At 44.6% G+C, this 18,451-nt stretch overlaps 1 protein-coding gene across 1 annotated transcript; it reads right to left on the bottom strand.

Annotated features, from left to right (window-relative positions):
- Positions 1-472: 472 nt before the first annotated feature.
- On the bottom strand, positions 473-14,425 carry klhl17 (kelch-like family member 17). Its single transcript, XM_087781071.1, has 12 exons — positions 14,263-14,425; positions 11,304-11,562; positions 9,360-9,481; positions 9,081-9,302; positions 6,019-6,135; positions 5,748-5,961; positions 4,642-4,786; positions 4,422-4,589; positions 4,274-4,362; positions 4,140-4,213; positions 3,802-3,983; positions 473-2,894 (listed from the first exon to the last, which is right to left on the bottom strand). Exons 1-12 carry the CDS (start codon positions 14,365-14,367, stop codon positions 2,666-2,668), a joined length of 1,926 nt encoding a protein of 641 aa, XP_087637197.1. The 5' UTR covers positions 14,368-14,425; the 3' UTR covers positions 473-2,665.
- Positions 14,426-18,451: the final 4,026 nt, after the last annotated feature.

Consider the following 18,451-nt stretch of genomic DNA (forward strand, 5'->3'; position numbering starts at 1 on the left):
AAGGACGTCCGTGTGACTGGATCATGTCTGACTTGAATCTCCTGGAGCAGTGATATGGTCTCACGTCTCCACAGATATCATGAAGCTGGAGCGTTTGTTTGGGTGAGCGGGAGGTCAGAGGTCGCGGCGGCAGCCACAGGTGTGAATGCCATGTTTGTGAGGTCAAGAGGGGTAAAGTGAGAGTGTTCAGCTGTCGAGGCTCATGTTGTGGAGGAACCAGTTCATCGCTGGCTTCGGTCCCGGCTTCTGTTGGACGGAGCTCAACGGAACATTAGGACTTTATGTTCAGTTCAGTCTGTCGAGAGGTTCTCCAGCCAGAGTGTTCTGACCCTCACACCTGTTTAAACAAGGTTTTGACCAGAAGAGAAATGAAAGAAAAAGGTTGTCATATTAATTTTAGTGCATCAAAGACAGAAATGTTTTTATTATTCAAGCAAACAAAAGTAAATCTAAACCACAGAGATCGTCAGTCTGGGGAAAACAACTTTATTTCTGTTTTACAGTATATTGCTCCATTTTACAATAGTGCAAAAAAATATTGAATGTTTTCATACAAAACTAAAAGTTGGAAACACACACGGAAGCGATGGATCCAAGTGTAGCGACACCAACACTCTTCAGGTGTAGATTGAACGATGACCTCTGAACCCAAAGACCTTTTATTCAATTGTTGTATTTAAGTGTCAATCGACGAGCTGCCTCGATTCAAAACAGCCACAATCAAAGAACTCTGACTTCAAACGTGAAATTAAAATATCCAGACAGTTATTCCAGATAAATAATAATAAATTAGATCAAGATGAAGTTAAAATCAAAGTAAGATGTGATACAGGAAACAACATTTGTGTTCATTTAAACACAACACAATGTAAGTCAACACATATTTGAGGCAATTCTTCATTTTTTCTTTTATTCCATCTTGAAATTGAGATTTTCTAAGTAAAGCTACAGTTGGTTCAACATGTCCTGATCCAGTGATGAGTTGAAGCGACAAATGATCCACGTTTTCTCCACACGACAGGCATTGATTTCAAAAGTGTTTCTTCTAAATGAGAAAATCTGCATCATTATGTATATTTTTAAAGCAGCCAATTAATTTGTATGTAATGTCTTTTTATTAAATAACATTTGAAGGAATATAAAATAATGTGGAGATTCAAGATTAAAGTTGATTTAATTTAAAACCGTAAATTAAATTAAAAATATAAGTAAAATAAAAAAATCTAAAGGAGTTTATTAGTGTTGAGTGACAAGAATCTCACGTTTTCTATTTTTAAATCATATGTTTTGTTTTAGAAATGAAACCAAATGTAGACCCAGAACCTCAAAGTCTCTACTCAGCACCGGAAACACTTGCCGAGCATCAGACACGTGAACGTCACGAACATACAGTCACATCATGCTTGTGTAGTCAAGTACAAAAAAAGTAACACTCTCGACCTCTTGACCTGCAGAACCCCTTAATCTGTTTCCTTCTCTCAGCAACAAAAATAGAATAATTTACTTTATAAATACTTCAACATAAAACTCTGTTTTTAAATATAAAAAAGGTTTAAATAAAGTCATATCTGGTCCATGCGCTCTGGTGGTGTGGAAACATTGCCTGATACTGCCACCTAGCGTGACACAGCAGCACTACAACACTGTCAAGCTCCCAGCAGGAGGTCGAGGCCACAAATGTAAACATGCGTTTGAACCAATCAGAAGCTTCACAAGCTTTACATTCTCAACAGAAACACCTTCAGCGTCTTTAAATACACCTTGAGCACAAAAATAAAGTCTTGCAGACGAAACATTGAAGCCAGAACTTTACATACGAGACTCTCATGTGTGGATCACTCACTTTAGAGATGTTAGAGAGAGAGGGAGGAGTGAGAGGGAGGAGTGAGAGAGGAGGAGTGAGACAGGAGTAAGAGAGGGAGGAGTGAGAGAGGAGTAAGAGAGGGAGGAGTGAGAGGAGCGAGAGGGAGAGAGGAGTAAGAGAGGGAGGAGTGAGAGACGAGTGAGAGGGAGGAGTGAGAGGGAGGAGTGAGAGGGAGGAGTGAGAGGGAGGAGTGAGAGGGAGGAGTGAGAGAGAGGAGTAAGAGAGGGAGGAGTGAGAGGGAGGAGTGAGAGAGAGGAGTGAGACAGGAGTAAGAGAGGGAGGAGTGAGAGAGGAGTAAGAGAGGGAGGAGTGAGAGGAGCGAGAGGGAGAGAGGAGTAAGAGAGGGAGGAGTGAGAGGAGCGAGAGGGAGAGAGGAGTAAGAGAGGGAGGAGTGAGAGACGAGTGAGAGGGAGGAGTGAGAGAGAGGAGTGAGACAGGAGTGAGAGAGAGGAGTGAGAGGAGAAAGAGAGGAGTGAGAGGGAGGAGTGAGACAGGAGTGAGAGAGAGGAGTGAGAGGGAGTGAGAGGAGATAGAGAGGAGTGAGAAGGAGCCTCAGGGTTGTAGATGGACGGAGGATAAGAGGGTGAACTAGTTAGTTTCAAGTCACATGAGCAACAAAAGATGTTTAGAGCTGTAGATGTTTTTTCTCAAAGGTAGTGAAAGATTCTCTCATGATGTCATCCTTCTCTCTCTCTCTCTCTCTCTCTCTCTCTCTGTCCATCTCTAGACGGAGCAGTTGCGTCTCTTCCCAGATCCAGTCTGGGCTTTAGCAGCTGGGGTCAGCGGGGGCGTGACCCCGTGTCAAAGGCTGGTGGAGGAGACGGAGAGGGTCGGCGAGGACGGCGGCGGGAAGTTGAGCAGCTCCAGCACAGCCACGCCCACACTGCTGCGCCGCGTGAACATGCAGGACGCCGCCACCCACTTGTTGCTGCGAGGGTTGTACTTCTCGATGGAGTTGAGGCTGGAGCTGCCGTCGTTACCACCCACAGCGTACAACCAGCCGTCCATGGCCACCAGGTCGTGAGTGCTCCTGGAGACATGATAGAAGTGTGGTGAAGGTCAGGGTGATGAAGAGGAGGAGGAGGATGAAGATGGTGAAGATGATGATGGTGATGATGATGTGATGATGATGTGATGATGATGAAGATGGTGAAGAAGATGAAGATCAGAGTGATGAAAAAGAGGAGGAGGATGAAGATGGTGAAGAAGATGATGATGATGATGTGATGATGATGAAAGTCAGAGTGATGAAGAGGAGGAGGATGAAGATGGTGAAGAAGATGATGAAGATGATGATAATGATGAAGAAGATGATGGTGATGATGAAGATGAAGATGGTGAAGAAGATGAAGATGATGAAGAAGATCAGAGTGATGAAGAGGAGGGTGGAGAAGATGGTGATGATGATAATGAGGATGATGATGAAGAGGATTAAGATGATGACGATGAAGATGATGACGATGATGACGAAGATGACGACGACGATGATGATGAAGATGATGATGATGAAGAGGATTAAGATGATGACGATGAAGATGATGATGATGGTGATGATGATGATGACGATGAAGATGATGATGATGATGGTGATGATGATGATGATGATGATGATGATGATGATGATGATGAAGATGATGATGAGTAAGAAGATGATGACGATGGTGATGGTGATGGTGATGATGATGAGGAAGATGATGAAGATGATGACGATGATGAAGATGATGGCGATGATGATGAGTAAGAAGATGATGACGATGGTGATGGTGATGATGATGAGGAAGATGAGGAAGATGATGAAGATGATGACGATGATGAAGATGATGGCGATGATGATGATGATGAAGATGATGAAGATGATGATGAGTAAGAAGATGATGACGATGGTGACGATGGTGACGATGACGACGATGATGACGATGATGAAGATGATGACGCACCTGCGGATGTTCATGGCTGACACTCCCTCCCAGGTGTTGGATTTGGGATTGAAACGTTCCACTGAGTTCAGGCAGCTGGTTCCGTCGTTGCCCCCGGCGACGTACAGCATCCCGTCCAACACTGCCACGCCTGCGCTGCTCCGCCGACTCAGCATGTTAGCGATGGCCGTCCACGTGTTGCTCTGTTGTCACAGCCGCACTTCAGACTCATGGAAGTTCATCATCAGAATCCTGAACGTCTCGTCTCCTGCCTCTGATCAGGTTCAATGACCAGGTTCTACTTAGATCTACCCAGAATGCATTCTTCCTGTTGTGCAGCGTTCAGTCAAGAGTCTCACCTGAGGCTCGTACTTCTCCACCGTGGACAGGTGTGACGAGCTGTCGTATCCTCCCACCGCGTACAAGCATCCGTCTGAAACAAACACGGGTCAGAGTCCAGGCCCTGAGTCACGCCGCTCACTGGGTGCACTACCTAGAGTGGCCACACGGACGTATCTCCTGCGGGTGCTCATGGCAGCGATGGAGGTCCAGGTGCTGGTGAGGGGATCGTACCGTTCTGCACTGAGAGCACACGCGTGTCACGGCGTCCACGCCGACACCCACGCGTCCCTGAAGCTCACCTGCTGAGGCAGGAGGCGCCGTCGTAGCCCCCGGCGGCGTAGAGGAGGCCGTGCAGGACCGCCACGCCCAGACAACTCCGCCTCGTTCCCATGGAAACCTCCGGCTGCCAGACGTTAGTGATGGGGTCGTACGACTCCACGGTGGCGAGGTCTGACGTCCCGCAGTATCTGAGGAGAGACGTCATTAAAGGGGTCCCTGCACCCCCGGGATCCCACCTACCCCCCGACAGCATAGAGTCTGTTCCCGATCGCCGCCACGCCCACTCGCGCCCGTCGACTCGACATGGACGCCACCATGTGCCAGCGGTCGGTCCGGGTGTCGTAGGCCTCGCAGTCGCCGTGGATGGCGAACAAGCTGCCGCCGCCTGGAGACAAACGCAAGTAAGTTCTTCTCCTTCCTGTGCTTTTTAACTGGAAAAACATTTGTTTAATGTGTATTAATAATCATCATTCTTGTTCAAATAATATACTCTATATATATATATACAAGTAATGCAATAAAAAAATACAAATTAAAAAGAAGACGTCAAACAGCAACATCGTTCGAATGATCGAGTCCCAGTAACTTCTTTTTGAATATATGTTTTATTGACAAAAACATGGATAACATAACATCATAAGTAAAGTAAAGCTACTGCTTGAAGCTTATTGTATACAATATTTATACTTATTTGCACAAAACTCTCAATTAATAAAGATATTTACATTAGAAAATACGCTTAAGCCCCGCCCACTTAAAATGCTATGTTTCGGCCGAGACGAGATTTCGTGTGAGCGACCACGCCCACTTTGCTCTGATTGGCCAAAAAAACACAAGTTGCATTCAAGGAGTCACGTAAATTTCTAACTCAGCCCTGAAATTCCCATTTTGTACGTTAAAAACAAATAAAAAAACTAAGGTTTGCTGTTTAATGTACACATTAGAAAAACACCTAAAGGCAGAAGTAACTCTCACCATGTTTACATAAATATTTATTTTGTTTATTAACATGTAGGCTCTTAACTGATTAGTAAATGTTGTGGTAGTCTGTAGAAGTGATGCTACGACAAACGATAACACGTGTTTAGAGCTTCACGTTTGCTTCAGTCTGACGTCACAATGTTTATCCAAACCATCATCTCGTTTTCAGAGAGAACTTTATTAAGTAATAACTTCAAAACGACGTCATGATGTAGAACTACTGCATTTAAGAGGACGACTTCCACATTTACAACATGTGGATACGTCACGAGAGTTTTCACACGAGGTGCCTTCAATAAAGTGGGAAATCAAGGGGAAAATAAAATCAAATTGGATGAAAATCAAAGTGTGTGGCATCAACTCACCGACGGCGAAGAGGACCGGACTGGCGCCCTCGCAGCGCCGGGGTCGAGTCCTGCTGTTGCTCAGGACGCCTCTCTGCTCCGGCACCAGGTGGTACTTGAGGGCCTCGATCAGCAGGTCCTTGCACTCGGAGTGGTGTCGCACCAGCAGCTCCGTGTCCACGTTGCTCATCAGGAAGTCTCGCTTCAGCAGCGGCAGACGCACGCACTTCATCAGCTGCAGGGGTCAGAGGTCAGACCAGGGCAGAGGAGGAGGCGCTGAAGAAGGTCCTACCCAAGGAACATGCTGCCTCCGTCCATCCACGTCGTGTTTCACCCAACTCAACACAGACCTGTAGACCTCCTCTTCTGAGGGAACGTTGAGGTTGTCGCTGGATATTAGATCTAGAACCTGCAACACATATATTAGAAGTTATTGTTGTACACATCATGATACAAGGATACGATATATAGTGATAGTGTAGTTACAAGTATATATGTGTAGTATTGACCAGTACTTGACTCTGCTGTTGTGATAGTGTAGTAACAAGTATATATGTGTAGTATTGTCCAGTACTTGACTCTGGTGTTGTGATAGTGTAGTAACAAGTATATATGTGTAGTATTGTCCAGTACTTGACTCTGGTGTTGTGATAGTGTAGTAACAAGGATATATGTGTAGTATTGTCCAGTACTTGACTCTGGTGTTGTGATAGTGTAGTTACAAGTATATATGTGTAGTATTGACCAGTACTTGATTCTGGTGTTGTGATAGTGTAGTAACAAGTATATATGTGTAGTATTGACCAGTACTTGATTCTGGTGTTGTGATAGTGTAGTAACAAGTATATATGTGTAGTATTGTCCAGTACTTGACTCTGGTGTTGTGATAGTGTAGTTACAAGTATATATGTGTAGTATTGACCAGTACTTGATTCTGGTGTTGTGATAGTGTAGTAACAAGTATATATGTGTAGTATTGTCCAGTACTTGACTCTGGTGTTGTGATAGTGTAGTAACAAGTATATATGTGTAGTATTGTCCAGTACTTGACTCTGGTGTTGTGATAGTGTAGTAACAAGGATATATGTGTAGTATTGTCCAGTACTTGACTCTGGTGTTGTGATAGTGTAGTTACAAGTATATATGTGTAGTATTGACCAGTACTTGATTCTGGTGTTGTGATAGTGTAGTAACAAGTATATATGTGTAGTATTGACCAGTACTTGATTCTGGTGTTGTGATAGTGTAGTAACAAGTATATATGTGTAGTATTGTCCAGTACTTGACTCTGGTGTTGTGATAGTGTAGTTACAAGTATATATGTGTAGTATTGACCAGTACTTGATTCTGGTGTTGTGATAGTGTAGTAACAAGTATATATGTGTAGTATTGTCCAGTACTTGACTCTGGTGTTGTGATAGTGTAGTAACAAGTATATATGTGTAGTATTGTCCAGTACTTGACTCTGGTGTTGTGATAGTGTAGTAACAAGTATATATGTGTAGTATTGTCCAGTACTTGACTCTGGTGTTGTGATAGTGTAGTAACAAGGATATATGTGTAGTATTGTCCAGTACTTGACTCTGGTGTTGTGATAGTGTAGTAACAAGTATATATGTGTAGTATTGTCCAGTACTTGACTCTGGTGTTGTGATAGTGTAGTAACAAGTATATATGTGTAGTATTGTCCAGTACTTGACTCTGGTGTTGTGATAGTGTAGTAACAAGGATATATGTGTAGTATTGTCCAGTACTTGACTCTGGTGTTGTGATAGTGTAGTAACAAGTATATATGTGTAGTATTGTCAAGTACATGACTCTGGTGTTGTGATAGTGTAGTAACAAGTATACATGTGTATTATTGTCCAGTACTTGACTCTGGTGTTGTGATAGTGTAGTAACAAGTATATATGTGTAGTATTGTCCAGTACTTGACTCTGGTGTTGTGATAGTGTAGTAACAAGGATATATGTGTAGTATTGTCCAGTACTTGACTCTGGTGTTGTGATAGTGTAGTCACAAGTATATATGTGTAGTATTGTCCAGTACTTGACTCTGGTGTTGTGATAGTGTAGTAACAAGTATATGTGTAGTATTGGCCAGTACTTGACTCTGGTGTTGTGATAGTGTTGTAACAAGTATATATGTGTAGTATTGTCCAGTACTTGACTCTGGTGTTGTAGTATTCACAGACCACATGACTCTTGACAAAGTCATAACTACTTTCATTTGTTTTCAAACCAAAATATGTCCAAACATCAGCTTTGGAAGCTGCTGGACTCACTGTATCCTCTCATCCTCAGTACGGCTGTAGAATTTGAGTTACATATTGTAATTGTTCGTCTCTCTTTTTTGTTGAAGCAATAGAACTAAAAGACAAAACGTGTCCAAACATCGTGTTGAGAAGCGGCTGATGTCGACTGCGTCACTAAAGAAACGACAAAAGCATTTGTTCTAAAGTCTGGTGCGAGTCTGGAGGTTCAGTGTCTGGAGGTTCAGTGTCTGGAGGTTCAGTGTCTGGAGGTTCAGTGTCTGGACGAGCAGGAGGTCTTTGGTGGAGTGAGTGACGGGACAGGGAGGGGCTGGTCTGACCAGAGCGCTCAGACGAGGACATCAGCTCCACGACTGGTCAGAACATGGACACATCTCTGTGACACACATGATGACATCATCATCTTCTGAAACCACAGCCTGACTCGCCTGATGACAGGAAAGTCAAAGAGAAATGTCCATTTTTAATCCTCCGTTCTGCAGCTTAACATGGATCTCAGTAGAATCATCTCGTGTGACGCCGTCACGCATACGTCTGTCAGAGACTAGACCAGTTGAAGTGACCGTCGTACGACAGTGATGTCGAACAATGACTTCTTAAGGAAAGACTTGAAATGATTCCAGTCAAAACACACTCAAAGGAAACAAGTTTCGAATTGATCTCATGTGACATAAATATTTAAGGTTAGATCGTAAATAATGTTCATTTTAACAAGTTGAATGAATGAATATATAGTGATATATTGAAATGATTGTGTATGAACCATGTGTTCTAGTTCTGAACATAAAAATCTAATATTTGTACAGAGATATTGGTGTAAATACACAGCTTACGTTCTTATTTCAAGACACATTTGTTGTCAGATTCTACAGCTTTGGTGTTGGACGTGAAGTTTGTTTAGAATATTTCTTAACCTGCGTCGTGTTGTCAAGTCAGCAGCAGTGATGCTGGAATAGTAGCTGTTCTGTCGCGAGCGCGTGAACATGCTTCTCCTGCTGAGGTGTGTGTCCTTGTGGTGTGTGTACTTGTGGTGAGTCACACACAACAACGGTCGCTGACTCACACACACGGCGCACACCCACCTGCTTCAGCGGCAGCAGCATGAACTCCTCGGTCTTGGACACCTCCACGAAGTGCTGCAGGACGTACTTGTGCGCCGACTTGAGCAGGTCGCTGCAGGAGTGCGTGTCGGCGAAGCCCCGGATGCCCAGACAGTTGGAGGGGTCCAGCTGGCTGAGCAGGAACTTGCAGCAGGCGTCCCGCACCCCGTTGAGCTGCAGCAAACTGGCCGCCGGCAGCAGAGTCTGGAGGCCACGCCAGGGTGTGAACGCGGGTCACGGCACCATGCGAGTCGCGCTCACCTGCACGTTCCCTTCGCCGACCACGATCTCTGCCGTGTAGGCGTACTGGACCAGCTGCTCCAGAGCCTGCGAGTCCACGTCGTGTAGCGTCACGTGCGTCTGCCGACTCTCCGACATCTCGTCTGCGGAAATAAAATGTCCGTTAAAACAGTGCGACGTGTCTCGGTGGGATTCAAACCTCCTCTCATAGTGACATACAAACAGATTCCTTCGTCCCCGTCAGAGACTCACAGTAGGAACTTGTGGGTGTCAAACTCAACCCTACAAGGGGCCAAAATCTTGAATCAATCGAAGTCAAGGCCAAAGAAAACCAGTATATTTACAAACTGTATTTAACAGGAAGAATTCATTTTCTATCCCTTTTACTATTTTGCAGATCTTTACCGTCTGCTGTCGTTTATTCCAACATCAGCAAGAGTTAAGACTTTCAAAGACATGATATTAGACAAAATCCTCTGTGATTTTTTCACCACATGCAGATTCAACACAGGAGTGAAAGTCTACTCTTATTAGGGACTACCGCATTTTCCGCACTATAAGGTTCACTTAAAAGCCTTTAATTTTCTCAAAAAACGACTTATAATCCGGAGCATCTTATATATGAACACTACCTGCTGGTGACTTGTTTACAAACACTTTCATGACTCTGAGCCCACCGAGCCGACACGCCGGGGGCGGGATCACGTCATTACGTCAACACAGGGTGGGATTTACGACGCACGTCACATCATGGCCGAAGTCTATGGAGTGATATTACTGCCACCGGTTTGAGCGAGTGTGTGTTGGTTCTTGTACACTCAAAATAAATCTGCTGCGCGTTCAACCAGTTATACACGTGCGCTCTAGCTGTCACACACATGCGTTCAACATGTCATACACGTGCGCTCTAGCTGTCACACACATGCGTTCAACATGTCATACACGTGCGTTCAACATGTCACACATGTGCGTTCAACATGTCATACACGAGCGTTCAACATGTCACACATGTGCGTTCAACATGTCATACACGTGCGCTCTAGCTGTCACACAAGTGCGTTCAACATGTCATACACGTGCGTTCAACATGTCACACATGTGCGTTCAACATGTCACACATGTGCGTTCAACATGTCATACACGTGCGTTCAACATGTCACACATGTGCGTTCAACATGTCACACACGTGCGCTCTAGCTGTCACACATGTGCGTTCAACATGTCACACATGTGCGCTCTAGCTGTCACACATGTGCGTTCAACATGTCACACATGTGCGCTCTAGCTGTCACACACGTGCGTTCAACATGTCACACATGTGCGCTCTAGCTGTCACACATGTGCGTTCAACATGTCACACATGTGCGCTCTAGCTGTCACACACGTGCGTTCAACATGTCACACATGTGCGTTCAACATGTCATACACGTGCGCTCTAGCTGTCACACATGTGCGTTCAACATGTCACACACGTGCGTTCAACATGTCATACACGTGCGCTCTAGCCGTCATACATGCGCTCAACATTTGTCTGCTCACAACGCGCTGCTGCTTGAAGCCTCTTAAAAATCTTTACCATGGGAGTGAACAAAGTTGTCAGACGCTTAATAAAGTTTGACTTTATCTGACTTGACCTTCCCTTTAGCTCATCTAGTGGATAATGTAACTCCAGTCAAACGTTTGACTGCATCTTTTATTCGCCTCATAATCCGGTGCAAACTATTTATGAAAACACTTCTAAAACAGGCCATTCATTGATGGTGCGTCTTATAATCTGGTGCCTAATAGTGCGGAAAATATGGAGACGTTGTAAGAGGATATAGATGCACTTAAATACTTCATGATAGTAGTTTTGATATTCATCATCACTGTATCGATTAGATTGAAATAACAATTCACATTGGTCATCCGGTCAGAAGCAACAAGGAGTAAACAGCAGGGTGTGTACTTTTCATTGGGACCTACTTGTAAACATGGCGTGGAAATATGGACTGCAGGACGCCAGCACCACCTTGTGGGCCTTGATCTCTTTGTTGGAAACGTGAAGCACGATGTCGCACAGCAGCCCGCGCTGTCGCATCCGGTTCATGGAGACGAAGGAGTCGTGGTAGTGGCGCTTGGAGTTGTGCGAGATGCTGTGGCCGTCGCGGTTCAGCAGCTGCATGCCTCCTCCCTCCATCATGGCGGCGCTGGCGGGCTCCTGCCGGTGCCGCACTCGTGGCAACTGTGTCGGGAGAGGAAACACTTTCACGTCACTCATGGTTTGTTGCTTCGTCATCAGAACGTTCCTCCTGAATCACAGATGATGCGACAGGTGTCGCAGCAGCAGGTTTGACTGACACCTCTGATCATCCACTTCAACTCCCTGCGACTCCAGAACGATCTACACCAGAAGCATCTCAGATAAAACCCCTGACAGATGTGAGGAGGTTTCTCACTGGGTTTCTGACGTTCACACGAGACCATCAGAGCGACTCACTCTGACGTCCATCACACTCTCTTCAAAGACTTGAAACACACACAGATGTTGCTCCTCGTATCTTCCCATGATGCAACACTCATAGACTCAGGGACTCATTCATTACTCGTATCCTTTGTCTTTGTTGTCTTTTCTTTGATCCATGTTCTTTATCTTTAGCCTTAGATTGTGTCGCACTTTCTTTTTATAGAAACTTTGTTCTTGTTCTGTGTTGCTGGCTGGACCTTCAGAGGGATCAATAAAGGTGCGTCTATTATCTATCTATCTATGGAAAAAGAAAATGCTTTCATCTGGAATAATGATCAATTATTGACGGTCCGATGCGAGTGTGAATCTGTGATGCTTTAGCTAGAAAACCTACAGCAGAAACCTTGTGTCAGAGTCTAGATGTTACAGTGAGACTGAGGTCATCATCACGATGAAAGCTCTGCTGGGATCAGACGCTGAAAAGTGTCATCAGATTGTGTCACAGCCTCGGTCACAAGGATTGGTATCATTACCAAGATCTGTTCACATGAACACTTCAAACCTACACATGTAGAAGCAGCTTGGAAAGATCTCTTCATCAGACCCTAGTCTGGAGGAGCTCAGTCTGGGGGGTCATTAGGTAGATCAGTGGGTTCATCAGGACACATACGCCATCTTTAATGTCAGAGCAGGTTCGATCCTGCCTTTGACACAACATGTGCCTTTGATCCAGAAGAAAAAAGGATCAAGAGAAACGTTGTTACTTGTCAAGTTATTGACGATCAACGTTGTATATATTCCAGCATCACTACTAACATGGACTGTGAATACTTCTTATATCCAGCGACAATATTGACATGAACGTACTGATGTGTTTGTGACTCGCACATGTTGCCCCCAGACTTCTGTCTCACCACAGACGTTCATGTCCGTCCACACCAGACGTTCAGGTCCGTCCACACCAGACGTTCATGTCTGTCCACACCACAGACGTTTAGGTCCGTCCGGTGTCCGTCCACACCACAGACGTTCATGTCCGTCCACACCACAGACGTTCATGTCCGTCCACACCAGACGTTCATGTCCGTCCACACCAGACGTTCATGTCCGTCCACACCAGACGTTCATGTCCGTCCACACCAGACGTTCAGGTCCGTCCACACCAGACGTTCATGTCCGTCCACACCAGACGTTCAGGTCCGTCCACACCAGACGTTCATGTCTGTCCACACCACAGACGTTTAGGTCCGTCCGGTGTCCGTCCACACCACAGACGTTCATGTCCGTCCACACCAGACGTTCAGGTCCGTCCACACCACAGACGTTTAGGTCCGTCCGGTGTCCGTCCACACCACAGACGTTCATGTCCGTCCACACCACAGACGTTCATGTCCGTCCACACCAGACGTTCAGGTCCGTCCACACCACAGACGTTTAGGTCCGTCCACACCACAGACGTTTAGGTCCGTACACACCACATACGTTCAGGTCCGTCCACACCACAGACGTTTAGGTCCGTCCACACCACAGACGTTTAGGTCCGTCCGGTGTCCGTCCACACCACAGACGTTCATGTCCGTCCACACCAGACGTTCAGGTCCGTCCACACCACAGACGTTTAGGTCCGTCCACACCACAGACGTTTAGGTCCGTACACACCACATACGTTCAGGTCCGTCCACACCACAGACGTTTAGGTCTGTACACACCGTCCACACCACAGACGTTTAGGTTCGTCCACACATCAGACGCTTAGGTCTGTACACACCACAGACGTTTAGGTCGGTGGTGTCCGTCCACACCACAGACGTTTAGGTTCATCCACACATCAGACGCTTAGGTCTGTACACACCACAGACGTTCAGGTCCGTCCACACCACAGACGTTCATGTCCGTCCACACCACAGACGTTCATGTCCGTCCACACCACAGACGTTCATGTCCGTCCACACCACAGACGTTTAGGTCCGTCCACACCACAGACGTTCATGTCCGTCCACACCACAGACGTTCATGTCCGTCCACACCACAGACGTTTAGGTCCGTCCACACCACAGACGTTCATGTCCGTCCACACCACAGACGTTCATGTCCGTCCACACCACAGACGTTCATGTCCGTCCACACCACAGACGTTCATGTCCGTCCACACCACAGACGTTTAGGTCCGTCCACACCACAGACGTTCATGTCCGTCCACACCACAGACGTTTAGGTCCGTCCACACCACAGACGTTCAGGTCCGTCCACACCACAGACGTTCATGTCCGTCCACACCACAGACGTCCATGTCCGTCCACACCACAGACGTTCAGGTCCGTCCACACCACAGACGTCCATGTCCGTCCACAACACAGACGTTCAGGTGTGTCAAACACCACCGACATGAAGTGAAGGAACATCTCGCGTCAGTGATAAGCCACAGACGCTCGTGTCCTCCCGTGAACCGAGCATTATCGCAGAGGATGATTTGTTTACCGGGGTCTTGGTCGCGGTTATGTTTGCAGCTCGTTCGTTCCTCGCAGAGATGGACGGAAGATCCGCGGCTGTCGCAGGAGGTTCTGAGGAGCAGTGGAGGCTCATGAGTCCATTCTGTGACTCAGACTCACGGAGTATGACTCGAGCGGCTCTGTGCTGTACAGTGACGTCACGCTATGACGTACATGCAAGACGCGCATGGACGAGTGTTAAGGTGGAGCCAACACTTGAGACGTTTTAAAAACACAATTTCTACTTATTATCTTGAAATAGTTTCATGAATAATTACTAATGTTTTGTGAGTCTACCTCAGGTCGCTATGTGTGTGTGTTTGGATGACGTTGGACACTAACGTTAAGTACGTCCTTAACAATGTGTGTCTCTTGGTTGGAGTCCGGAACTAAGTTCGATCAACCAATCAGAGAGAAGACTGAGGGCGGGATCCCGTTTTAAAGGGCTGTGATTGGTCAGACTACAGCCTGCACCGCCTGTCCCCCTGCATTAATAACAAGTATATTTGACAATAAAAACAAAGATGCTCTGCATCAAGAGATCATCGACGTCATCAGATCGCGCTAGAAAGTAGTTGAAACACGTAACATGACGATTGATGAATGAATGAACAAACTCACCACCAGACAGCAGCGACTTCTTTCTCCTCGTAATCTTTCCCAGCTTTATGTTGAAGTCCAACTGAACGAGAAGATCCTCCTCCTGCTCCTCACGAGAAGATCCTCCCCCTGCTCCTCACGAGAAGATCGTCCTCCTGCTCCTCACAAGAAGATTCTCCTCCTGCTCCTCAGATCCTCCTCCTGCTCCTCACGAGAAGCTCCTCCTCCTGCTCTTCACGAGAAGATCCTCCCCCTGCTCCTCACGAGAAGATCCTCCCCCTGCTCCTCATGAGAAGATCCTCCTCCTGCTCCTCACGAGAAGATCCTCCTCCTGCTCCTCACGAGAAGATACTCCTCCTGCTCCTCAGATCCTCCTCCTGCTCCTCACGAGAAGATCCTCCTCCTGCTCCTCACAAGAAGATCCTGCTCCTCACGAGAAAATCCTCATCCTGCTCATCACGAGAAGATCCTCCTCCTGCTCCTCACGAGAAGATCCTCATCCTGCTCCTCACGAGAAGATTCCCCTCCTGCTCCTCACGAGAAGATTCTCCTCCTGCTTCTCACGAGAAGATCCTCCTCCTGCTCCTCACGAGAAGATCCTCCTCCTGCTCCTCACGAGAAGATTCTCCTCCTGCTCCTCACGAGAAGATCCTCATCCTGCTCATCACGAGAAGATTCTCCTCCTGCTCCTCACAAGAAGATTCTCCTCCTGCTCCTCACGAGAAGATTCTCCTCCTGCTCCTCACGAGAAGATTCTCCTCCTGCTCCTCACGAGAAGATTCTCCTCCTGCTCCTCACAAGAAGATTCTCCTCCTGCTCCTCACGAGAAGATCCTCCTCCTGCTCCTCACAAGAAGATCCTCCTCCTGCTCCTCACGAGAAGATCCTGCTCCTGCTCCTCACGAGAAGATCCTGCTCCTGCTGCTCACGAGAAGATCCTCCTCCTGCTCCTCACAAGAAGATCCTCCTCCTGCTCCTCACGAGAAGATTCTCCTCCTGCTCCTCACGCTCGTCCACAACACTTTGGACTTGAAGCATCAAAACAATGCAGGCGCTTTGACAGATGTTGTTTGGTTGTCGTGCACGCCTGCGTTTAAACAAAAGTATTATCTCTATACTATCATTTTTTGAAGAATTTTAAATTCAGTAATTAAATTCAATTCATCTTAACACAAGACAAAACCAAACGAGTACCGAGTTACTGGATCATACTTGCATAAACGATCAGGTGACGTCATCACTGCTGCATCATTTAGATAGTTTCATGACAAAGTATCAACTTTGTTTTAATGTCTGGAGTTTAAACATGTTAAACTATATCTCACCGTCAATCAGTAGATTCTGACGTCAAAGGATTGAAACAGAAACGATAGTTCGCTTTGATGTTCCTTCATTATAAGACACTTTGTTGAAGCCCCGCCCACAACCTCTGATTGGCTCAGTGAGTTAATGCCATGTCTCTTCTTTTGGAGTCACGGGATCAAAACCTGCGTTGACATGTATAAATACATTGACATGTATAACTACGTTGACATGTATAACTACGTTGACATGTATAACTACGTTGACATGTACAACTACGTGTACTATAACTAAGTTGACATGTTTAACTAAGTTGACATGTATAACTAAGTTGACATGTATAACTACGTTGACATGTATAACTACATTGACATGTACAATTACGTTGACATGTATAACTAAGTTGACATGTATAACTACGTTGACATGTATAACTACGTTGACATGTATAACTACGTTGACATGTATAACTAAGTTGACATGTATAACTACGTTGACATGTATAACTACGTTGACATGAATAACTACGTTGACATGTATAACTAAGTTGACATGTATAACTAGGTTGACATGTATAACTACGTTGACATGTATAACATTGACATGTATAACTACATTGACATGTACAACTACGTTGACATGTGTAACTAGGTTGACATGTATAACTACATTGACATGTATAACTACGTTGACATGTATAACTAAGTTGACATGTATAACTAAGTTGACATGTATAACTACGTTGACATGTATAACTACATTGACATGTACAATTACGTTGACATGTATAACTAAGTTGACATGTATAACTACGTTGACATGTATAACTACGTTGACATGTATAACTAAGTTGACATGTATAACTACGTTGACATGTATAACTAAGTTGACATGAATAACTACGTTGACATGTATAACTATGTTGACATGTATAACTAAGTTGACATGTATAACTAGGTTGACATGTATAACTACGTTGACATGTATAACATTGACATGTATAACTACATTGACATGTACAACTACGTTGACATGTGTAACTAAGTTGACATGTATAACTACGTTGACATGTATAACTAAGTTGACATGTATAACTACGTTGACATGTATAACTACGTTGACATGTATAACTACGTTGACATGTATAACTAAGTTGACATGAATAACTACGTTGACATGTATAACTACGTTGACATGTATAACTAAGTTGACATGTATAACTAGGTTGACATGTATAACTACGTTGACATGTATACCATTGACATGTATAACTACGTTGACATGTATACCATTGACATGTATAACTACATTGACATGTACAATTACGTTGACATGTGTAACTACATTGACATGTATAACTACATTGACATGTATAACTACGTTGACATGTATAACTACGTTGACATGTATAACTACATTGACATGTATAACTACATTGACATGTATAACTACGTTGACATGTGTAACTAGGTTGACATGTATAACTACGTTGACATGTATAACTAAGTTGACATGTATAACTACATTGACATGTATAACTAAGTTGACATGTATAACTAAGTTGACATGTATAACTACGTTGACATGTATAACTAAGTTGACATGTGTAACTAGGTTGACATGTACAACTACGTTGACATGTGTAACTATGTTGACATGTATAACTACGTTGACATGTATAACATTGACATGTATAACTACATTGACATGTACAACTACGTTGACATGTGTAACTAGGTTGACATGTATAACTAAGTTGACATGTATAACTAAGTTGACATGTATAACTACTTTGACATGTATAACATTGACATGTATAACTACATTGACATGTACAACTACGTTGACATGTGTAACTAGGTTGACATGTATAACTACGTTGACATGTATAACAACATTGACATGTACAATTACGTTGACATGTGTAACTACATTGACATGTATAACTACATTGACATGTATAACTACGTTGACATGTATAACTACGTTGACATGTATAACTACATTGACATGTATAACTACATTGACATGTATAACTACGTTGACATGTGTAACTAGGTTGACATGTATAACTACGTTGACATGTATAACTAAGTTGACATGTATAACTACATTGACATGTATAACTACGTTGACATGTATAACTAAGTTGACATGTGTAACTAGGTTGACATGTACAACTACGTTGACATGTGTAACTATGTTGACATGTATAACTACGTTGACATGTATAACTACGTTGACATGTGTAACTAGGTTGACATGTGTAACTACATT

This window comes from Callionymus lyra, chromosome 19 (assembly GCF_982586985.1).
Source record: "Callionymus lyra chromosome 19, fCalLyr1.hap1.1, whole genome shotgun sequence".
Classification (NCBI taxonomy): Eukaryota; Metazoa; Chordata; class Actinopteri; order Syngnathiformes; family Callionymidae; genus Callionymus; species Callionymus lyra.

Coding starts and splice junctions, on each gene's coding strand:
- klhl17 (XM_087781071.1), bottom strand. CDS start 14,367: ATGAGCCTCCACTGCTCCTCAGAACCTCCTGCGACAGCCGCGGATCTT. Junction 9,482..11,303: donor TTTCCACGCCATGTTTACAA/GTAGGTCCCAAT, acceptor TTATTTCCGCAG/ACGAGATGTCGGAGAGTCGG. Junction 6,136..9,080: donor TGCTGCTGCCGCTGAAGCAG/GTGGGTGTGCGC, acceptor TATGTGTTGCAG/GTTCTAGATCTAATATCCAG.